This window comes from Coregonus clupeaformis, unplaced genomic scaffold, assembly GCF_020615455.1.
Source record: "Coregonus clupeaformis isolate EN_2021a unplaced genomic scaffold, ASM2061545v1 scaf3520, whole genome shotgun sequence".
Taxonomy (NCBI): Eukaryota; Metazoa; Chordata; class Actinopteri; order Salmoniformes; family Salmonidae; genus Coregonus; species Coregonus clupeaformis.
In genome coordinates this window covers 20,001-44,704 of record NW_025536974.1, presented here as the reverse complement: position 1 = coordinate 44,704, position 24,704 = coordinate 20,001, and the positions used below count along the sequence as shown (strand labels likewise).

At 48.8% G+C, this 24,704-nt stretch overlaps 1 protein-coding gene across 1 annotated transcript in view; it reads left to right on the top strand.

Moving 5' to 3' along the window:
* Positions 1 to 5,700: 5,700 nt before the first annotated feature.
* The window catches only part of LOC121551761 (myosin-10-like), a gene marked incomplete at its 5' end in the record, with an annotated part of 37,345 nt that continues 18,341 nt past the window's right edge, over positions 5,701 to 24,704 (top strand). The window contains one exon of the mRNA XM_045220298.1: positions 5,701 to 5,857. Within this exon, the coding sequence (XP_045076233.1) occupies positions 5,701 to 5,857 (157 nt within the window). The remainder of the gene's footprint in view (positions 5,858 to 24,704) is intronic.

Here is a 24,704-nt window from a genome sequence, read left to right as displayed (position 1 = left end):
CTTGCTGCTGTGGTGGCACACTGGTATTTCACTTAATAGTTATGGGAGTTTATCAAAATTGGATTGTTTTCAAATTCTTTCTCTAATATGGTAATACATTTGGCAGCTCAGCTTCCACCTCAAATCAAATCAAATCAAATCAAATCAAATTTTATTGGTCACATGCGCCGAATACAACAAGTGCAGACATTACAGTGAAATGCTTACTTACAGCCCTTAACCAACAGTGCGTTTATTTTAAACAAAAAAAGTAAGAATAAAACAACAACAACAAAAAAAAAAAAAAGTGTTGAGAAAAACAAAGAGCAGAAGTAAAATAAAGTGACAGTAGGGAGGCTATATATACAGGGGGGTAACGGTGCAGAGTCAATGTGCGGGGGCACCGGCTAGTTGAGGTAGTTGAGGTAATATGTACATGTGGGTAGAGTTAAAGTGACTATGCATAAATACTTAACAGAGTAGCAGCAGCGTAAAAAGGATGGGGTGGGGGGCAGTGCAAATAGTCCGGGTAGCCATGATTAGCTGTTCAGGAGTCTTATGGCTTGTGGGTAGAAGCTGTTGAGAAGTCTTTTGGACCTAGACTTGGCACTCCGGTACCGCTTGCCGTGCGGTAGCAGAGAGAACAGTCTATGACTAGGGTGGCTGGAGTCTTTGACAATTTTGAGGGCCTTCCTCTGACACCGCCTGGTATAGAGGTCTTGGATGGCAGGGAGCTTTGCCCCAGTGATGTACTGGGCCGTACGCACTACCCTCTGTAGTGCCTTGCGGTCAGAGGCCAAGCAGTTGCCATACCAGGCGGTGATGCAACCAGTCAGGATGCTCTCGATGGTGCAGCTGTAGAATTTTTGAGGATCTGAGGACCCATGCCAAATCTTTTAGTCTCCTGAGGGGGAATAGGCTTTGTCGTGCCCCTCTTCGCGACTGTCTTGGTGTGCTTGGACCATGATAGTTCGTTGGTGATGTGGACACCAAGGAACTTGAAGCTCTCAACCTGTTCCACTACAGCCCGTCGATGAGAATGGGGGCGTGCTCAGTCCTCTTTTTTTTTCCTGTAGTCCACAATCATCTCCTTTGTCTTGGTCACGTTGAGGGAGAGGTTGTTGTCCTGGCACCACCGGCCAGATCTCTGACCTCCTCCCTATAGGCTGTCTCATCGTTGTCGGTGATCAGGCCCTACCACTGTTGTGTCGTCGGCAAACTTAATGATGGTGTTGGAGTCGTGCCTGGCCATGCAGTCATGGGTGAACAGAGAGTACAGGAGGGGGACTGAGCACGCACCCCCGAGGCCCCCGTGTTGAGGATCAGTGTGGCAGATGTGTTGTTATCCTACCCTTACCACCTGGGGGCGGCCCGTCAGGAAGTCCAGGATCCAGTTGCAGAGGGAGGTGTTTAGTCCCAGGATCCTTAGCTTAGTGATGAGCTTAGAGGGCACTATGGTGTTGAATGCTGAGCTGTAGTCAATGAATAGCATTCTCACGTAGGTGTTCCTCTTGTCCAGGTGGGAAAGGGCAGTGTGGAGTGCGATAGAGATTGCATCATCTGTGGATCTGTTGGGGCGGTATGCAAATTGGAGTGGGTCTAGGGTTTCTGGGATTATGCTGTTGATGTGAGCCATGACCAGTCTTTCAAAGCACTTCATGGCTACAGACGTCAGTGCCACGGGTCGGTAGTCATTTAGGCAGGTTATCTTAGAGTTCTTGGGCACGGGGACTATGGTGGTCTGCTTGAAACATGTTGGTATTACAGACTCGGTCAGGGACATGTTGAAAATGTCAGTGAAGACACTTGCCAGTTGGTCAGCACATGCTCGGAGTACACGCCCTGGTAATCCGTCTGGCCCAGCGGCCTTGTGAATGTTGACTTGCTTAAAAGTCTTACTCACATCGGCTACGGAGAGCGTGATCACATAGTCGTCCGGAACAGCTGGTGCTCTCATGCATGCTTCAGTGTTGCTTGCCTCGAAGCGAGCATAGAAGTGGTTTAGCTTCGTCTGGTAGGCTTGTGTCACTGGGCAGCTCGCGGCTGTGCTTCCCTTTGTAGTCTGTAATAGTTTTCAAGCCCTGCCACATCCGACGAGCGTCAGAGCCAGTGTAGTATGATTCAATCTTAGACCTGTATTGACTCTTTGCCTGTTTGATGGTTCGTCGGAGGTCATAGCGGGATTTCTTATAAGCTTCGGGTTAGAGTCCCGTTCCTTGAAAAGCGGCAGCTCTACCCTTTAGCTCAGTGCGGATGTTGTCTGTAATCCATGGCTTCTGGTTGGGGTATGTACGTCACGGTCACTGTGGGGACGACATCATCGATGCACTTATTGATGAAGCCAGTGACTGATGTGGTGTACTCCTCAATGCTGTCTGAAGAATCCCGGAACATGTTCCAGTCTGTGCTAGCAAAACAGTCCTGTAGCTTGGCATCTGCGTCATCTGACCACTTTTTTATTAACCGAATCACTGGTGCTTCCTGCTTCAGTTTTTGCTTATAAGCAGGAATCAGGAGGATAGAGTTATGGTCAGATTTGCCAAATGGAGGGCGAGGGAGAGCTTTGTATGCGTCTCTGTGTGTGGAGTAAAGGTGGTCTAGAGTTTTTTTTCCCTCTGGTTGCACATTTGACATGCTGGTAGAAATTAGGTAGAGCGGATTTAAGTTTCCCTGCATTAAAGTCCCCGGCCACTAGGAGCGCTGCATCTGGATGAGCGTTTTCCTGTTGATTAATGGCCTTGTACAACTCATTCAGTGCAATCTTAATGCCAGCATTGGTTTGTGGTGGTAAATAGACAGCTATGAAAAATATAGCTGAAAACTCTCTTGGTAAATAGTGTGGTCTACAGCTTATCATAAGATACTCTACCTCAGGCGAGCAAAACCTCGAGACTTCCTTAGTATTTGATTTTGTACACCAGCTGTTGTTTACAAATATACAGAGACCGCCACCCTTTGTCTTACCGGAGCCAGCCGTTCTGTCCTGCCGATGTAGCGTGTAGCCTGCTAGCTGAATGGTATCATTGTTGTCGTTCAGCCACGACTCCGTGAAACATAAGATATTACAGTTTTTAATGTCCCGTTGGTAGGATAACCGTAATCTTAAATCGTCAATTTTATTCTCAAAAGATTGAACGTTGGCTAATAGTATTGATGGGAGAGGCAGTTTACTCGCTCGCCGTCGGATCCTTACAAGGCACCCCGACCTACGTCCACGATATCTCAAATTGTGTTTGTCACATACGCCAAATACATCAGGTGTAGACCTTACAGTGAAATGCTTACTTACAAGCCCTTAACCAACAATGCAGTTTTAAGAAATATAAGCGTTAAGAAAATATTTACTAAATAAACTCATGTAAAAAGAAAGTAACACAATAACAATAACGAGGCTATATACAGGGGGTACCGGTACCGAGTCAATGTGCGTGGGTACAGGTTAGTCGAGGTAATTGAGGTAATATGTACATGTAGGTAGAGTTAAAGTGACTATGCATAGATAATAAACAGCGAGCAGCAGCGTAAAAAAAACGAGGGGTCAATATAAATAGTCCGGGTAGCCATTTTATTAACTGTTCAGCAGTCTTATGGCTTAGGGTTAGATGCTGTTAAGGAGCCTTTTGGATCTAGACTTGGCTCTCCGGTACCGCTTGCCGTGCGGTAGCAGAGAGAACAGTCTATGACTAGGGTGGCTGGAGTCTTTGACAATTTTTAGGGCATTCCTCTGACTCTGCCTGGTATGGAAGGAAGGTTGGCCCCAGTGATGTACTGGGCCGTATGCACTACCCTCTGTAGAGACTTGCGGTCGGATGCCGAGCAGTTGCCATACCAGGCGGTGGTGCAACCAGTCAGGATGCTCTTGATGGTGCAGCTGTAGATCTGAGGACCCATGCCAAATCTTTTCAGCCTCATGAGGGGGAATAGGTATTGTCGTGCCCTCTTCATGACTGTCTTGGTGTGTTTGGACCATGATAGTTTGTTGGTGATGTGGACACCAAGGAACTTGAAGCTCTCGACCTGCTCCACTACAGCCCCGTCGATGTGAATGGGGGCGTGCTCGGCCCTACTTTTCCTATAGTCCACGATCATCTCCTTTGTCTTGATCACGTTGAGGGAGAGGTTGTTGTCCTGGCACCACACTGCCAGTTCTCTGACCTCCTCCATATAGGCTTTCTCATCGTTTCTTGTGTCCACGTTTTCCAAAAACTCTGTTATAGCTCTGCTCTAAATTAAGATTCAACATTGTATGCTGAAAGAATGGGGTGTCAGCTAGGACATGACACCTTGAGTTTGAAAAAATCTATTTTGGTAAGTGAAGTGGATTTACACCCGGGAACGGAGTTTCATCATGGGTCCCTGATACAGTATGTACTATACAGAAATGCATAAATATGGACATGAATGTCATTCTCTTCATTACATTTTAGTCATTTAGCAGACGCTCTTATCCAGAGCGACTTACAGTTAGTGAGTGCATACATTTTTCATACTGGCCCCCCATTGGAAACGAACCCACAACCCTGGCGTTGCAAGCGCCATGCTCTACCAACTGAGCTACAAGGGGCCTTCATGATGATGTATCCTAAATAGGTACATACAGGTATAAATATACAATATCCTCCTTTGCATATTTGGATATTATTCTAAACACTGGCAATTTATTTTAATGAGCTTTGCCCCCAAACAAGACCAAATTTGCTTGGTCCAGACCAGACCAAATCTGAACCAATCATAGACATCTATGTTTCACAAGTTTGGGCATCAAAATACAGCACAGTAGAGCACAGCACAAAACAGTACAGTAGAGTTCAGTACAGAACAGTACAGTAGAGTTCAGTACAGAACAGTGCAGTAGAGTACAGTACATTATAGTGTACTCAACTCTACTGTGCTGTACTGCACTGTACTGTGCTGTCCAAACTGGTGAACCCAACTGTGGTTAGACTCTTTAAGCTTTCATTTGACACCCAATTTTATGTGCTTCTATGAACTTAGCATGTTGGTGCTCATGGGTCCTTTTCCATGGAAACGGCCTTGTGTTATTCTAGCATGGCAGTGGTGACTGTGTGTGTGAGGGGAGGGAGGGATCATTCCACTCTTTAGTGGGAATGTCAAGCCCCAGTCGCATGAGAATTAGCTAATGTCCCACCAAGGCCTCTGTCATTTCTCAGAACATTAGCCACAGGGCTTGATAAGGAGGCACTCACTATGGCCATGCAGTTCAGATTGTTTAATGGGAAGACGTCGATGTAAGGAGCCATCAGATCTTAGAGTCAACTGGAGAGTTAATGATAAGCTAGTCTATCATTTGACTGCCATTCCCACAACTATGTCTCTCACTTTATCAGTTTTCTCCTATTGCCTTTATACGACTGCATGCTCAGTCTGCCCACTATGGTGACGGAAGGGAACAAAATGTAACATAATGATGACAGCTCAATTGCACTGACATTATGCAGACCACTTCAGAGCCGCTCTAGAGTTAGAAAATGATAAAGGGTTTTCTTTTGAATTATGTATGATTGAGTTAAACCACATTGAGAGAGTTGATCACTTCTCAGACTAACAAGAGTTTATCCACCTAGATCACAGTACAATGGAAACTCATCTTGAACAGCCTTCGGTCACATATTCACTCTCTATGATAATATCTGCATTCAGAACTTACTCTTATCTTGTTGATTTACTGTATTTGTGTGTTGTTTCTCTCTCCCCCCATAGACTTACTCTGGGCTGTTCTGTGTGGTGATAAACCCCTACAAAAACCTGCCCATCTACTCCGAGAATATCATAGAGATGTACAGGGGGAAGAAGAGACACGAGATGCCACCACACATCTACGCCATCTCAGAGTCAGCATACCGCTGCATGCTACAAGGTAAGCCTCCTCTCTCACTCGGTTTTAGGCAGTGATTGGGAGCTCCTTCCTCAGTGGTCTCTTTCCGTCTCTCTCTTTTGCTGTGACGCAACATACATAAAGTGGCTTTTGAGGGGTTTTCATGTAGGTTTGTTTTGTTTAATATAGTCTTAGACAAATAGTTTTGATAGGTTTTGATGTGTTTTGGTCTCTGCCTGGCATGTATCCTGCTGAGTTGTGGATTGCGTGGGTTTTGCTGCATAGTCCAGGAGATTAGTGTGTGAAGTGTGTGAAAGGTTCTGGAGTCAGGGAGGCATTGCCATCATTAGTCATGGTTGATCTGCCCCCCTGCCTCTGCTAGCCATAGGGGTCCAACATACTATTTATTGATGTGGATCTACTAAAATAGACAGACCATACTGTACCACTAATAGGCTACATAATGTGTAAAAGCTCAACAATAGGCGGCTTGTGGTTTCACAAACCACCAAGAGTACTGTCTATTATCTGCAAGTGCTGTACATTGGCTGCAAAGAATGAATGCCTCAATTTCAGAGCATGGCATGTATTTGTTTGCGTTAAGACAAAAAAACACCCAGGATCAAGTCTTAGGATGCTATTAACTCAACCTGTGATACTAGGGAAATGCACGAGTCACTGTTAATCTTCTTCCTTCAGTGAGAAACCTCTATCCATCTCTGGCTCCTTGGAAAGGGACACTTTTCAATAGATAGCGTGTTCAGTTTCAATGAGTTCAGAGTAACATCAGCCTTCTGAACAGTACAGTCTCTCAGTGGGTCTGGTTTTGCCTCCTCAGCTAAGTTAGATTTGATCTAGCCTGGAGCCTATCTGTCATTACAGCTCCTCAGGCTGGCCTTAAACTGGATCTATCCAGAACTGTGGCTTGCTGCTCTGGCCGTTCTGGCTGTTAGTCCTCCACCCTACAGTACTGCTGTCACTATCACTGCTGCTGCTGCTACTGCTGCAGCTCAGAGCCAGATGTGCTCACAGGAAGAGAAAATCTCAGGTCTTTTCATCTTCAGGAAGAAGCTGCGCTATTCTCTTTGTACCAGGAAGTGTGCTGGACACAGGCCCCCCTTGCAGCCACGTCCCCTGTGAATCTAGACATGACTCTGCACATATGTGTCTGTAGTTGTTTTAGCCGGAGCTAGAAGTGATGAGGAGTAATCCTTCCTGCTTCTTAGTTCTAGTGATTATTTGAGTAGTGATATTGGCCAGTGGCCACACGTATACAGTAGGTCAAGTGCTTTACTGGTTGGTCCAACTCCAACACCTCTCTTCCCCCACCTCACCCAACGTCTCATCACTCACTTCCTTTTGTGAGCCCCACCCCCACTCTCATCCACACATACATAAAGGTATCTTAACCAGTGATAGCCTGGAGACCCTTGTAACCAATCACCCCCTCCCTCATCATACTTTCCATTAACTAAATATAGGCTGAATCCCTGCACAGAGCACTCACCCATTGTGGGCAGGAAACATTTCAGTTTCAACATGAGGGGTGTTTGAGTTGGGGCCCCATGTGAAAGCTACCCCCCTGATTTCCCCACTGCCCACAGTCCTGCCATATGCGGTCATTCTATGCACTCTCCAGGGGGTCTACTGTGGAATTAGGTCATCCGTTATTTTAGTGATCCGCAGCATGCTAAGTCCTGAGTCATTGTGGTAGTGTCATGGCCGCCAGATCACTGCGGAGTGCAGACTGTCCGGCTGCCTGTATATGAGTGTGACCAAAATAACATTCCCACACTGGCACTGGCACCTCACACAGAGGAGTTACAATGTGTCAGCTCACTTTCTGAGTAGCTGACCTTATATTGGCAGCACTGGTATCTTGGACAGTTTAATAACTATAGATCTGCTTAGTGCTTACAGTGTGTTATACAGATTCGTTCCTTTGGGAGTGGAAAGACTGCCTCTATTGATGTTTCAGAAGCCATGCCATGCTGTTAGGGATCCCCACTGTTCTGGAATTGCTCTCTTTCTTCTCCTCTCAGGAACTGGACCAGCCAACCTATCTCATTTCCACTCCTCTTTTCTTTAATTCCTGATTTTGTCCGGTCTTTTTTCCCCTCTCACCAAAACGTTCTGGCTTGGAGGACGTTGAAGGAAAAATTCCCTTCATCCCGCCAGGGCTTTTCTGGGACCCTTTCACTTACGGCACTGTTAACTGAAAAATAAGACCGGGCGGCTTTGTTCGGTCTCTTTTCCCAATGTGGTTCCTTCCTTTTCCCCCGTTGTGAGGAGAACACAGGAGTGTGTGGAATGTCCGTGTTCTGACTTCAGCCCAGACTATGGCTCTAGCATTGCCATGGCAGGTTCACAGCCCATTCTACAGTCTCTCTCCTGCCTCAACCAATCACCCTCTCTCTCTCCAATCCCATTCTCGTCTCCCCTCATTTACAGTAACAGCGTCTCTGTCTCTAGCCCTCTGGCTTCAGTCAGGGGGTTAGTCAACCGAACCGTACCGAGGCCTCACTGCACCTAAGCTGTCAGCAGGAGCAGAGCTTGAATGGTTCTAGTTGCTTATTATGGGCTGTAGCCATTTCCTCAGGTCGTTTGTTTGCGTTTGACACTCCGTCTCTCCGACACATGTTTGAGTCTCAGGAACGGATACAGATGAGGCTCCCGCTCTCTGCTTTGACCCCCTCCTCCAGCTCCCGAGGCGAGGCATGCCCTGCTGCTGACGTGTAGGTCTGGACGTGCTCCTGCACTCCAGAGCATAGGGGAGAGGGAGAGAAATGGGGCGGCCTGTATTGTGCCTCACAATGGGGGCTTTGTGTTGCCTGGAGAGGGGGCAAGGGTGCAGTATGGGGAGGCCTGGAACGACGGGGCTCTTCCCTGGGAAAAGGGGGTCTTGTGTTGGGGCAGAGAGGGGCGACTGCAGGGAAGAGGCCAGGTCTGAGTGACAGGACAGGTGTGAAGGGTCAGAGCCAGGCGGGACGGGGGTATGGAGGAAGGGGGGCACCCCAGGGAAGATAGGGGTGTGTCTGTTAGGAAAATAGGGGTGTCTCTGTAGTGAAAATAACTCTCTGTGCTCCTCGGTGGATGTAATAGAGTTTCAGACAAATGGCAGTGTACACACACTCAGATAGACACATGTTGGCAGATGCTCCCCTAATGGCAGACAGCTGTCGGGTTCATGCAGTATAAAATGGTATTTCTGTTTGCGGGCTCATTTCATAGATCTATGATCTCAGACAGCCATGCACTGGTGAGAGTCTCTCCAATAGGGGGAAATAATGCATCCTTAATAAGCCAGAGCCATGAACATGTTGTCCTCAGTTCACTGGTTTTTGAAGGTTTCACTGGTGGGAGGGAGCAGAGTCTGGGATTACAGACTGGGGTTGAATGGAGACCCCATGAAGCCCTTGAAGATGTGGGGAGTTTGCTCAACATGCATGCATGGCTGTGAATGACAGTCCTGTTATGAAATAGATGATTAGCATAGGTGCTTTATTACTGTAAATGTTAGAGGTTATCGGGCTGTTATAAGTACCCTTACAGAAAAAACACGATTTCACATGTGGAAACATGTTCACGTGATCACATGGAAACGTGTTTTTGGAACACGTCATGTGAAATTCAGGTGGTTTTTCCATAAGGGTAGAGAGGGAAGCTCAACCACCTCAGGTAGAATGGCAGCTTCCCCAGCGCTGCAGTTCTGTCCAATCTTTTACTGGGGCAAGTGTCTTGGGTGGCCACACAATGCCACTAATCCACCCACGATCTGGGATCCTGTCCAGGGCATGCAGGGCAGCACTGAAGACATGGTGCTGGGTGGGTGAAGAGAGAGAGCCACCGTCGTCTGTCTAGAAGTGTTTTTTCATTAGTCACACATAACTGGGATAGCTGCAGTCTGAGCCAGGGAGATGAGGTTACCTGAAGCTGCTGGCCCTCACTCACTCAGTGGAGTGAAGGGAGGGAAATGTATGAGTGTCAACTCTTTCCAACAAACACACATTCAGTCATACACATTCATTTACTTCACATAGCCTATGTATTTCAACTTCACAAGTGATGGCTTTCCTCTCATCTCTTCCTCTTTCTATTTTATTTCCTGTTCACTCACACTGTCTTTATGTCTGGCTGCCTGGGATGCAGCAGAGCTTAGTGGTGTGACATGAGAGACCAGCGCAGCCAGGCTTACGCCTAACACTCACACACACCACACCACACCATACACACTCGCAGCCCCAGCAATCACAAAGGGCAACTGTGGACCAAACAACTCAACCAATGGCGTCCATCTGCAATCGATTACATCACCAAATAGTTTGCACCATATCTCTCGGCTCTTTCTCCTTCCTTGCCTCCTATTGGCTGAGTGGCTTAACCCAAAGGGGCAACACAAGGATAATTTGACCCACTCTAGAAGCGCGCTGTCGTGGAACAAAACCATGTGTGTGTGTATAGAGGCCTGATGCGAGGACCAGTGTAGGAGCCTTATCTATGCTCAGGCATAGCAGCCAGCTGAAAACATCACTCTCACACACATTTAGTGGACCTCTGGGGAGAGGGGAAATGTGGAAAACTGCCTGGGTTGTCTGGATAAGGTAGCAGCAGTGCCTGAATGTAAATATGCTCCATAAAATGAGAGCATGGGATATATCTTGGGACTATTTGAAAGTGACATACATGGAAAGTGGGTAGATGAACACTGACAACCAGGTCACTTGGTAATGTGATACATTCTGACTTGGAGGATCTCTGTGGAGGACAGTAGTGTTTGGAACGCTGTCTGGAGAATGTAGCAGTGTCTGCCCACTTAGAATGTAGATATGTCAGACAGTACTGGACTGCATGATTGCCTCATGGCACACTGTAATAGATCCCTTGGAATATCTGAAGCTGCAATTCAAGGAATGAAAATCAACATCCTGGGTGAGCAGTGTTACTCCTGATGGCAGCAGGTGTTCTATATGCAGTGACTCGACCTGCTTTCAGCATATTTGTGGAGACAAGTTTGAGTCCTTCTTTAGTTCTCACAGTGATGACTGTAGGGTGGGGCTCTGCCAGACGGGGCTCTCTGTAGGCAAGAGCTTGGATGAATAACAGTTGATTAATAACATCCGTGTTTAAATCAGTGATGGCTTTCTGATGTGAGTTAGTGAATGGGTCCAAACAGGGATTAACTGTATCAAATGTAGGGATTGGGTCCAAAAGGGGACTGTCTATCAGGAGCAGGGCAGGGTGGATCCCCTATTGTGACTAGCCTAAGCATTGAGAACATGAGTGTGTGTCTCCTGCTATTTTGGTGCTGCTGGATGTCTGGCAGGGCAATGGGCTTAGTGAACCAAAAGGAACATTGAGTCTCGCTGTTGTCCTGTCTGTTCTGTCTGTCCCACTGTGTTTATGTGTGTGTGTGTGTGTGTGTGTGTGTGTGTGTGTGTGTGTGTGTGTGTGTGTGTGTGTGTGTGTGTGCAACACTGCTCAGAAACATAATTTCTAACGCAGGTCCCTTGCATGGGTCTCTACTTTGTCTGACCCACCTTGAACCCCCTAACCCTCAAGTGAGCAATAATACGGCCCTACTCCCCCTTTGAAGTGAAACCATGACTTCTCACTCCACCCTCCTGTACCGTGCCTCTATACCTCCTCTCAGAGCAGCTCACAGTGAATTCAGTGAAATAGACACATTCTATTCCAGAGTTTCCAATAAGCCCTAGAATGTTTTCACCAGCAGCAGGGCTACATTAGAAGCCCATGATGGGCCTCAGTTACTGCTGTAACACATTCACAGGTTTTTCTCATTTCACCCACGCGTCAGATGCATGTGGAAAATGTGCTTTGTGAGGTATGAGCAAAGGCTCCAAAAGGCTGCCTAGTGTCAATGGATTCTCTATAAAGGAATTAACAGCTACATACAGCCAGTGTAAATTAAAAGAGTGATCTTCCAGAGGGTAGTGAGTTGTGACAGTCTGTAGGTAATTGGTTAGCTGGTTGTATTATAATTCACGTTCATCCATTTGTTTGCATGTGAGTGTTGATATGAGAAACGTATGGGTGTTGAAACATACATTGAAGAGCTTTACCCTTCAGGCTCTGAGTTCTCCATCTAGAGCTATAGCTCTCAAAGTGAATAGATGGAGCATGATAGAACAGTTAAAGACAATCTGCCAGTCTTGATGTGGGTAGAAGTGTCACATTAACTGCCTGTGTGTTTGACCATCTCTCTCCTCTCTAAACTCAGAGGAGATCCAGCCCAATGGGAACCACATGGCCACCGTCACTCAGCCCTCTGTCTGCAATTGAAAGGTTCCGCGGTGTGAATAACACTCCCATGTAATGAAGAGAGCGCTGGATGAGAGAGAGGGTTAACCCAGAGCCCCTAGCTCCATAAATCACCAGTGTGTGTGTGGACTGGCTGGTCATGCTTTACACTGGCATTATTGTGTGCAGTTTGAGTGAGGGCCTGTGGATGATTCTGCCTGGATATCCTCTGATTAAAGGCAACACAAGTGGATGGTGTGTATCTTCATAACTGTGTGTGCGCGCGTGTGTGCGCGCGCGCGCGCGCGTGTGTGCGTGTGCGTGTGTGTGTGTAAGGCCGATGTCCTCTGTGGGAGTCAACAGGCTTAGGTGTGGGAGGAAGGAAGCCTAGCTAGGTGTGAGGGATGACAATGACTTCCTTCCTTTAATCACAAGTGTGCAGGATCTCTCACCTCTCTCTTTCTCTCTCTCTCTCTCTAGTCCCACTGGTCACTTCACACTCCCTTCCTCCCCTGTCATATCCACTAGATAGGGAACAGTCATCACCTTCTATCTGACCCTTATTCCGTTCCTGTCAATGATCTCAATTTCCACTGTAATTGAGTCAAACCAAAAAAGTACCCTCTCTCATAGGATGGCAAGCTATTTATTTTAGCTACAGTAGTCACTGCAACACATTCCATTCCGGCCTACAATGTCACATCTAGAATGCCCTCATCTGTGTATCCGAGTTGACTGACGCCATCCGACCTTGCTTACTTTACTGTATGCCCTAGTCTGGCCCACCATACGCTGGCTGCTCTACATGCATTACTGTCAGTGGGTTCCCATGGCCATGAAGGGTGCAGACTACAGCTCCCCTCCCCCCTCTGCCCCCTCACCTCCTCCCCTTTACCCCTACCAGCTGCTGTGAGCCAGGAAGCCTGGCCACCCTCTGTGACATCACAGGAATGTTCCTCGCCCCAGGGCCCCAGCGGTGGTGGTGAGGGGAACCATGGGCATCCGAATTTCAACAGTCATGACTGATTACTGACTGCAGCCCACAAAGCACTGCTAGCAGGCAGAGCTGGTAAAATACGTTAAAAAAAATTAGAAAAACATTCATCAGGCTTGGCGAGCTCTTCATTACCACCAGGATATATGACCAGAATGCCCCTCTGACAAAGGAAGAGTCATGCTGTGTTGTGACTGCTTTAATGAATGGTGCATGTCTACCTCCCCCTCTGGCCCAGTCCTCTCCGGCAGCAGCACTCCACAGTGTTAGTGTGGGTTATCATAACAGCTCAGAAGCCCAGAGGTGACAGTTACACAGAGCAGGTACAGAGAGGACGGGCCAGATCTAATTGTGTGTTTACCGGTTCACCCGTCTGAGAATGCAGGCTGGCGGGTGTGTGTGTGTGGAGGGGGTATTGAGATTGGGCTAGTTTCCCTGCGTCGCAGCATCGACAATACAGCAATGAGAAACCCCAGACATGGCAGGGACCTCTCACTCACACACACACTCTCTCACACACACACACTCAGGCTTTTGTTCCTCCGGCTTTAAGTACCCCAGGAATCCATGCCGACTGCTCTATATGAGGAAACAGGCCACAGCTCTTTCTGTTGCTACTGCTCTGATGACCTGCCCTAATAGATTATCCATGCCTCTGCTCTACTATGTGTGTGTGTGTGTGTGTGTGTGTGTGTGTGTGTGTGTGTGTGTGTGTGTGTGTGTGTGTGTGTGTGTGTGTGTGTGTGTGTGTGTGTGTGTGTGTGTGTGTGTGTGTGTGTGTGTGTGTGTGTGTGTGTGTGTGTGTGTGTGTGTGTGTGTGTGTGTGTGTGTGTGTGTGTGTGTGTAAACAGGATGGTTAGGCCTGGGTAGTGCTACACACTTACAGAGTTTATGGGGAACACTGGCCATCACTCAGGATTTCTGATTTGTGCAAAATGGTAACCATGGCTCTAGAATTTGCACTGCGTTTGTTGGGGTTTTATGACTTCTTTATGAGGCTAATTTAGAGAGCAGGAAGAGGGATGTGGAAAAAGAGCGTTATATCCAGTTGAAGTGGTGGTGTGGCTGTATTTGGGGGTCCTGTAAGGTCTGACATCTCATTTTCATACCAGCTCTCACCCTGCCTCTCCTAGCCTGTGATCATATTTCACTAACTACAGACCCCATAAAGTCAGAATTAAACCATTATTTTATCTGCCCCTTTGACTTGTTTGAATTGGAGAGGTGTGGTCCAGCAGGAAGAGTGCTATGGAGTAGGCTACACTTATACTGGGGCTCCACTGGACTCCTACAGTTCAAGATTAGGGAGGCTTGTACATGTTTTGGGGAGTAGACAGGAATGTTGAGAGAACAGGGGGCTAGTTGAGGGAGGAGGGGGGAGGTTGAGGGGGGAAAAGGGGTGGCCCAGGGGGAAGTGGTCTGGAATGTGTGGAATGAGTGGATTAATCCGTCTGGGGAATAAATTATTAGTGGAAAACGGATCCCCAGTCTGTCTCCTGCCGCGTGGCCCATGGGGGAGACCAGGAGAGGAGAGGAGGGAGGAGAGGGTTGTTTGTCTGTGTAGACCTAGATGCGTAATTGTGTTGTGTATGTGTGCCAACAAGGCTGCCCCCTCCCTTCCATTCCCGTAGTTGATGCATGCTGTGTGGAGGAACAGACAACAAGGCCAAGGACATGTTTGTGTCTGCCCAATCATTATCTGAACTGTTTTATTTCGTTGGTAAGAGTATAGGCTACTCCCTTCGTTATAGTGAACTGTTCACTCTGAATTGATGGCAGGAGCCTTCAGAAAGTCTTTTTCAGTAGTCCTGTAATTACTTCACTCACATCTTGATGAATGTATGGAGTGATTTGTCCCTGTGGTCTTGTTAGGCCCAGGATAATGGTGGCTTGTAACTTCATAGGGAGGAAACTAAAACTGTGCTGGAATTGCTGATGAATCGATCAAATCAAGGCCCTGTGGGTCGCAAAAGCACTTTTTTTTTCATTCTGAATAATCAGAGTAATACTTTGGCTCTGTGCCATGGCTGGAGAGGGAGAGAAGGACACTGTCAGAGGCCGGAGGGAATAAGAGATGAGAGAAACAGACAGGACAGAGGGAGAGAGATGACCCAATAGAGTATGACATTGGCAGAACAATTTGCATTGGCCCCACCCAGTGTTTGTAAATCAGAGTGAAACTGATAACCTAGGAAACGGACAGCTGCCAGGAACAGTAGTGGGCCAGGAACAGAGCGTATATGGGCAGAACAGATGGATACAGTCTCAATGGTTTGATCAATATGTGATGACTGGTCAGAATGGAGGAGCTACTTGCTCACTTCACCAGGCAATGGGTTTGGATCAGTTAGTTGATAGATATTATGTAGCCATTAGATTTCTCTGTTGTTTTATATGATAATATTAGGATATTATCATTATTATCCCCATAATAACACAATGCATACAACATGAATTCATTCATGGTAGGTATAAAGTATCTATCCTATGTAATAAAGCTAACTTTCCACATTCACATAATGGCCCTTTAGCCAGTGTGCTTTCTGAGAACGTGGAGATCATATGAGCCATAGAGAATCAGGGCTTTGATATGTATTACAGAATGACTTCAGTTTATTTGGGTGTCTGGCTCTGTGCTCTGCCTTTGATGAATCCTCAGGTTTCTGATTGTGAAACGCCTTTTTATAAATGGTCCACAGAGACGGGTAATTGAAGTCAAAATCCTCTTTATTTATTTATCTGGCTTTAGAAGAGAATTTAAGTTGATAAATGAGACAGATTGAAGGCCTAACCCTCTATCAGGGGAGAGATAGTAAGGCAAGTGTCAAGGAGAGAATATTAGAACAAGAGAAAATGGAGGGAGTGGGTAGAGACCAGCAAAACATTTTATATCAGTGACTGGATCGAGGTGTCATGCGACGTGTATGCGGTAGCGAAGTCAAAAGCAGGACACAGAGTGGCTGGCAACGTTATTTACTGAACACAGTAAAATCAACGTACACAACAACAAACCTCCAAAACAGGGAGGAAAGCACAAAGACCCGTACATACACGAACTGCCGGGAAAATGACAACAAACAATAACACACAAAATACCAAATGAGAGACAGGGGTAAATATAGGGAATACAATCAAACATAATGGGGAACAGGTGTAAACAATAAAGACTAAACAAGACAAACACTGAAACATCGATCGGCAGCAGCTAGTACTCCGGGGACGACGAACGCCGAAGCCTGCCTGAGCAAGGAGGAGGAGCAGCCTCGGCTGAATCATTGACAGTACCCCCCACCTTGACGCGCGGCTCCAGCCGTGCACCGACCACGGCCTCGGGGACGGCCAGGAGGACGCGGAGCAGGGCGAGTCGGATGACTCCGGTGGAAATCCCTCAACAGGGAGGGATCTAGAATGTCCCTCCTAGGGACCCAGCACCGTTCCTCCGGACCGTACCCCTCCCACTCCACGAGATACTGCAGACCCCCCATCTGACGCCTCGAATCCACGATGGACCGGACTGAGTACGCCGGAGCCCCCTCGATGTCTAGTGGGGGCGGAGGAGCCTCTCGTATCTCATTCTCCTGGAGTGGACCAGTTACCACCGGCCTGAGGAGAGACACATGGAACGAGGGGTTAATGCGGTAATTAATGGGCAGTTGTAACCTATAACATACCTCGTTCAATCTCCTCAGGACTTTAAATGGCCCCACAAACCGCCGACCCAGCTTCCGGCAGGGCAGGCGAAGGGGCAGGTTTCGGGTCGAGAGCCAGACCCGATCTCCCGGTGCATAAACCGGACCCTCACTGCGGTGGCGATCGGCGCTCGCCTTTTGCCGTCTGATAGCCCGCTGCAGATGGACATGCGCAGCGTTCCATGTTTCCTCAGAGCGCTGAAACCACTCATCCACCGCAGGAGCTTCGATCTGGCTCTGATGCCAAGGTGCCAGGACCGGCTGATACCCCAACACACACTGAAAAGGCGTAAGATTAGTGGAGGAGTGGCGGAGTGAGTTTTGGGCTATCTCTGCCCAGGGGATATACCCCGACCACTCCTCCTGCTGGTCCTGGCAATAGGACCTCAGAAACCTACCCACATCCTGGTTTACTCTCTCCACCTGCCCATTACTCTCAGGGTGAAAACCCGAGGTAAGGCTAATCGAGACCCCCAAACGTTCCATAAACGCCCTCCAGACTCTAGAGGTGAACTGGGGACCCCGATCAGACACTATATCCTCAGGCACCCCGTAGTGCCGGAAGACGTGAGTAAACAGGGCGTCGGCCGTTTGTAGGGCTGTAGGAAGACCTGGCATAGGAATGAGACGGCAGGCCTTAGAAAACCGATCCACAACGACCAAGATCGTGGTATTCCCCTGGGAGGGGGAAGGTCCGTGACAAAATCCACCGATAGGTGAGACCACGGCCGTTGTGGAACGGGTAGAGGTTGTAACTTCCCTCTGGGCAGGTGTCTAGGCGCCTTACACTGGGCGCACACCGAGCAGGAAGAAACGTAAACCCTCACGTCCCTAGCTAAGGTGGGCCACCAGTACTTCCCGCTAAGGCAGTGCACCGTCCGACCAATACCAGGATGACCAGAGGAGGGTGACGTGTGAGCCCAATATATCAGTCGATCACGGACCTCGAGCGGCACGTACCTCCGCCCCTCTGGACACTCTGGGGGAGTAGGGTCGGCACGTAACGCCCGCTCGATTTCCACATCGACCTCCCCACACCACCGGTGCCACTAGACAAGACTCCGGAAGTATGGGAGTGGGCTCAATGGACCTCTCCTCTGTGTCATATCGTCGGGACAGGGCGTCTGCCTTAGCGTTCTGTGACCCTGGTATATAAGTGAGCTTAAATACAAACCGGGCAAGAAACATGGCCCACCTAGCCTGTTGAGGGTTCAGTCTCCTCGCTGCCCGGATGTACTCCAGGTTACGATGGTCAGTCAGAATGAGAAAAGGGTGTTTAGCCCCCTCAAGCCAATGCCTCCACACCTTCAGGGCTTGAACCACCGCTAGCAGCTCCCTGTCCCCCACGTCATCATTGCGTTCCGCCGGACTGAGCTTCTTAGAATATAAAGCACAGGGGTGGAGTTTTGGAGGCGTGCCCGAGCGCTGAGATAGTATAGCACCGATCCCCGCCTCGGACGCATCCACCTCAACTTGGAACGCCAAAGAGGGATCCGGATGTGCCAGCACCGGAACCGAGGTGAACAGGTCCTTCAGATGTCTAAACGCCCTGTCCGCCTCAGCCGACCACTGCAAACGCACTGGGCCCCCCTTTAGCAGGGAGGTGATGGGAGCTGCTACCTGTCCAAAGCCCCGGATAAACCTCCGGTAGTAGTTGGCAAAACCCAAAAACCGCTGCACCTCCTTCACTGTAGTGGGAGTCTGCCAATTATGCACGGCTGAAATGCGGTCAATCTCCATCTCCACCCCTGACGCGGACAACCGATGTCCCAGGAAGGAGATGGACTCCTGGAAAAACAGACATTTCTCTGCCTTCACATACAGGTCATGCTCCAACAGTCTACCCAGCACCCAACGCACCAGGGACACATGCTCGGCTCGTGTAGCGGAGTATATTAGAATGTCATCAATATACACCACTACACCCTGTCCATGCAAATCCCGGAAAATCTTGTCCACAAATGATTGGAAGACTGAAGGAGCATTCATTAAACCGTATGGCATGACGAGGTACTCATAGTGACCCGAGGTGGTACTGAATGCTGTCTTCCACTCATCTCCTTCCCTAATGCGCACCAGGTTGTAAGCGCTCCTTAGATCCAATTTTGTGAAGAATCGCGCCCCGTGTAATGACTCCGTCATACTAGCAATCAGAGGGAGAGGATAGCTGTATTTGATTGTAATCTGATTGAGACCACGGTAATCAATACACGGGCGTAAACCCCCCATCCTTCTTCTTCACAAAAAAAGAAACTTGAGGACGAGGGGAAGTGGACGGCCTTATGTATCCCTGTCTCAGAGATTCGGTGACGTATGTCTCCATAGCTGCCGTCTCCTCCTGAGACAGAGGATACACATGACTACGAGGAAGCGCAGCGCCTACCTGGAGGTCTATCGCACAATCCCCCTGTCGATGAGGTGGTAATTGAGTCGCCTTCTTTTTACAGAAGGCAAGTGCCAAATCGGCATACTCAGGAGGAATGTGCATTACAGAAGGCGAGTGCCAAATCGGCATACTCAGGAGGAATGTGCATTGGAATTTGGTTCGGACTTTCCACCGTCGTTGCCCCTACGGAAACACCTACACACCGCCCGACACACTGATCAGACCATCCCTTGAGAGCCCTCTGTTGCCATGAAATGTTGGGGTCATGAGATGTTAACCAGGGAAGCCCCAACACCACGGGAAACGCAGGAGAGTCAATCAAATACAACTGTATAATCACCTCATAGCCCTCCTGCGTCTTCATCTTAAGTGGCGCTGTGACCTCCCTAATCAATCCCGACCCCAAAGGGCGGCTATCTAGGGCATGGATGGGGAAGGGTACATCAACTGGTACAATAGGAATCCCTAACTTATACGTGAACCGTTGATCGATAAAATTCCCAGCTGCGCCTGAATCTACTAGCGCCTTATGCTGGGAGTGAGAAGAAACCTCGGGAAACACAACTTTAATACACATATGTACAACAGAGAGCTCTGGGTGAGTTGGGTGCTTACTCACCTGGAATGACTCATCAGTGCGTTGCCTACTGCCTCGATTCCTAGGAGACCCTCCCCAGCACCGAACCGCAGTGTGTCCTCTGCGGCCACAGTTAGTGCAGGGGACGGCCTCTCTCCTGGTCTCTCTCCTCGTCTCCCTAGCACCAGCACCCCTGAGCTCCATACGGCTCGGCTCGGAAGTGCTGGGGGATGGAATGGACGGCCCCAACTCCGGACGTCCGCGGGTAGCCAACAGGGTATCTAGGCGAATCGACATGTCCACCAGCTGATCGAAACTTAGGTTGGTGTCCCTGCAGGCCAACTCCCAACGAACGTCCTCCCTTGGGCTGCACCTGTAGTGGTCGATGAGGGCCCTCTCATTCCATCCCGCATTGGCAGCCAGAGTCCGGAAGTCCAGTGCGAACTCCTGCGTGCTCCTCTTCCCCTGTCTGAGGTGGAACAGACGCTCACCCGCCGCCTTCCCCTCTGGGGGATGATCGAACACCGCCCTGAAGCGGCGGGAGAACTCCGCATAGTTGATTGTAGCGGCGTCTATTCCCCCCCACTCGTCGTTGGCCCACTCCAGTGCCTTGCCGGACAGACAGGAGATGAGGGAGGACACGCTCTCGTATCCCGAGGGCACCGGGTGGATGGTTGCCAGGTAGAGTTCCACTTGGAGCAGGAAACCCTGACACCCGGCCGCGGTGCCATCATAAGCTCTCGGGAGCGAGAGCCGAATCCCACTGGACTCCGGAGGTGAAGCGATGGGTATAGCTGATGGTGGTGGTATCATTGGAGGAGGTGTGGGCAAACCTCCTCTTTCCCATTGCCTCAAGGTGTTCATCACCCCTTCCATGGCGGTGCCAAGATCCTGGATCATGGCCGCTTTTTGGATAACGCGCTCCTCCAGTGATCCCGCTGGCACCGTCGCTCCTGCTGACTCCATGGAAGGTGTGTTATTCTGTCATGCGACATGTATGCGGTAGCGAAGTCAAAAGCAGGACACAGAGCGGCTGGCAACGTTATTTACTGAACACAGTAAAATCAACGTACACAACAACAAACCTCCAAAACAGGGAGGAAAGCACAAAGACCCGTACATACACGAACTTCCGGAAATGACAACAAACAATAACACACAAAATACCAAATGAGAGACAGGGGTAAATATAGGGAATACAATCAAACATAATGGGGAACAGGTGTAAAGACTAAACAAGACAAACACTGAAACATCGATCGGCAGCAGCTAGTACTCCGGGGACGACGAACGCCGAAGCCTGCCCGAGCAAGGAGGAGGAGCAGCCTTGGCTGAATCCGTGACAGAGGTCATCATTATCACTGACTACTGACAATCAGCTGCCAGTTTGAGAAAATGCGATCGGTCTCTGATGTGAATCATATTCTAATCATGTAAATCTGAGTTGATGTAGCTCGGTGTTGCGTGCTTAGATTCAAAGCGATCACAGCTACAAGGTCTGGTGAAAATCAACATGAGGTGGCTGATAACCATCTGAGTTTCATAGAAGTTATTCTCATGAAAACACAGTGAAAAGCTCTGCCACGGAGAGGAAGAGTAATCAAACTTTTGGAGTCTGGTGTGTAGTCACAGGAACCTGGCCAGTTCTACTCAGCAACCCATCGATCATCCCTCCCGTTTTGTTATTCTCATCAGACGCATACAATTTGGAGAGCAATAGCTTTTGGGGTTGGCTGAGGCAGAGGAAAGGTTGTCTGTAATAGAGCAATAGTCAGGTATGAGTAGAAACAGACAATGTGTCTCTGGGAGGACAAAAGAGTACCCTGTCTGTGACCGCACCCCCCCACGGGGGGCCAGTATGAAAAATGTATGCACTCACTAATTGTAAGTCGCTCTGGATAAGAGCGTCTGCTAAATGACTAAAATGTCAATTGGATCACTAAAAAAATAGGAGCGCTGAACAAAATGGTCATTTATCAGTGTCTCACACAGACTCTTGTCGCCAGCAGCAGTTCACACTATAGTGACATAACAAAAGGTCATGCCTATAACACCTCGTAGACATTCAGGTAGCGAGTCAGTCCTCTGATGAAAGGTGACCGACATGAACTATTTACCATTCCAACCATAATTTGAGTTTAAAGATGATAATCCGTAGAGTTATATTTGTTCCTGGGACTCATTGTTCAAATCTGTCATGAGGTCACAGTCCCGGATCTGTGGGCTTAATAAAACTATGTAAGCTCTTTATCTTCTGATCAAACATGGGCTTGGGCTGGGGGGTAATGTAGCCATGACGCAGGGTCCAGCGCTGACAGCTGCCCTCTGTGGCTGTCCAGTCTGTTAGTCAGAGGGACATGGGGCTGGCTAGGTAAACACAGTGGCCTCAAAGGGCACCTATGGTGACCTTCAGTGTGGCTAAGTCACCCCCAGACCTCCACAGGCCACCTCACACTGACAACACTTCATACCATGGGCCACCAGGGTGAGTCTGAATGGAGCTGAGGCACAATTAGCTTTTAGGGAGTGAGGACAGAGCTATGACAGAGACACAGAGTGGGAGGGGGTTGCTATAGGACCAGACTTGTAACCAACACATACACAGTAAGCTTTTGTCCCTCTGATCCCTTTGGAGAGTGCTCTGTCTGTTTAATCTATAACCATCCACTGTGGCTGTCATGTCAGTTTTCACTGTTTGCGACATGCCTTTCTCTTTTAAAAATTGCATTGGATTAATTAGCTATTCATGATGCACATGCACACAAAGAATCTGTGTGTCCTCACTTCACCCCTCTCCCACTCTCTCCCTGGCTCAAAGCGTCATCCCCAGGGTGGGTAGATTTAGGGGCGTCAGGCAGGCTGCTGGTTCAGCAGACAGAGGAGTGGATACGCTCTGCTGGAGACAGAGACCAATCACAGCGTCCTCTGTTCCCGGGGCTACACAGACATATTTTAATGTGACAAGCCAACTTTATCAGTGTAACCTACAGCAGTGGGGCTGTGAAATCAAACCCATTCAGAGATTGGGGAGCACAGCAATACTGGTTAGATATTGATGGAGGTGGTAAGAGGTGGTGGTATTAGTGGGGGGGTCATTCCTCCCAGTGATATTGATGTTTAGGAATCTAAGGTACGTTTGGAGGATTTCCACAGGAAATGAAACAACTTCTGTCTTTCTTCCACAGGAATGTTGAGGACTCCATCCTTACAGCGTCAGAATGTTGGCTGCATTTTAGGAGAAAAGGTTATCCAAACACAGAGGTGGCTGTGATGTTTGTCCGCATTACAAAATGTTTCCACCTGGACTCAAATAGCTTCATACCCTGATGGTGTTGACTCTGTGTTACAGGGTTACAGGGGCGGCAGCCTCTATTCCCTCTGGATGATATAATTTACCTTCTGGTGTTCATGCTCATGTGTCACTGTGTCATGTCAGCTATGTCACCTATCCCCAAATAACTTTGTGATTTCATTTCCCATACATTCAAGGGTTGGGAGAGTGCCTGTCACATCATTCTGACAGCTCCTGTTCCATAACATTTTGGGGGCTGATAGCCACTCAGATAAACTAGCATGCCTCCACAACACCCAGTAAAGAGCTTCATCAGAGTCAATCTATGGAGAAAAAAATAGTTGAGTTACTGTGTGTCCAGTCCACAGAGCAGGTTCTGTCATGAGCCCTCTCACTCCACCGGGTTACCACCTTAATTTGCTTCCACTCTGCTCACCTCCCTCTCTCTACTCAGCCTAACTAGCTCCACCTGTCCCTGCTCTGCTCGGCTCTAATTACTCTGCCAGCTGCGCTGCATTATCCAGTTTCACCTGCTCCCCTCTCCAGGCCAACCCCTCATCCTGGGTTACCCATGGCTCCGCCGGCACAACCCTCAGCTCGACTGGGTGACCGGGGTGATCAGGGAGTGGGGAGAGGACTGCCACCGAACCTGCCTGCTTGCTGCCGCACTACCCCCTCGGCCAGTACCTACTAACTCCGCTCCTGACCTCTCCAATGTCCCAGAATGCTACCATGGTCTCAGAGAGGTGTTTAACAAAGCAAGAGCCACATCTCTGCCCCCTCACCGACCGTACGACTGTGCCATCGACCTCCTCCCTGGAACAGCTCCTCCAAGGGGTCGTCTTTATTCGTTGTCTGCTCCTGAAAGAAAGTCCATGGAGGACTACATCAATGGCTCTCTGTCCGCAGGATTAATCCGTTCATCTTCATCTCCTGCTGGTGCTGGCTTCTTCTTTGTGGGGAAGAAGGACGGATCTCTTCGCCCCTGCATCGACTACAGGGGACTCAACGACATCACAGTGAAAAACCGTTACCCTCTGCCTCTGCTCACCTCTGCTTTTGAGTTGCTCCAGGGAGCCACTGTTTTTACCAAGTTGGATCTCAGAAACGCTTACCACCTAGTGCGGATCCGGGAGGGAGATGAATGGAAAACCGCATTCAATACACCAACAGGCCACTACGAGTATCTGGTTATGCCTTTTGGCCTCACCAATGCTCCTGCTGTGTTCCAGGCTCTAGTGAATGATGTACTGCGGGACATGTTAAACAAGTTTGTCTTCGTTTACCTGGATGACATCTTAATTTACTCCAGAAACCTGTCTGAACACACCCGCCATGTCCAGCAAGTCCTTCATCGTCTTCTGGAGAATTCCCTCTACGCCAAGGCAGAGAAATGTGAGTTTCACGTCAAGACAGTGGCCTTCCTGGGGTACATAGTGGCAGAAGGAAGTATCCAAATGGATCCTGCCAAAGTATCAGCAGTCACTTCATGGCCAGTTCCGGAGAACAGAAAGAAGCTGCAACAGTTTCTGGGGTTTGCTAACTTCTATAGGAAGTTTATCCGGAACTACAGTACCGTTGCTGCCCCTCTCACTGCTCTAACCAGCACCAAGCAACCCTTCACCTGGACCCCAGCAGCCGACAAAGCCTTCAGTACCCTCAAGGTGAGGTTCACCTCCGCTCCCATCCTCCA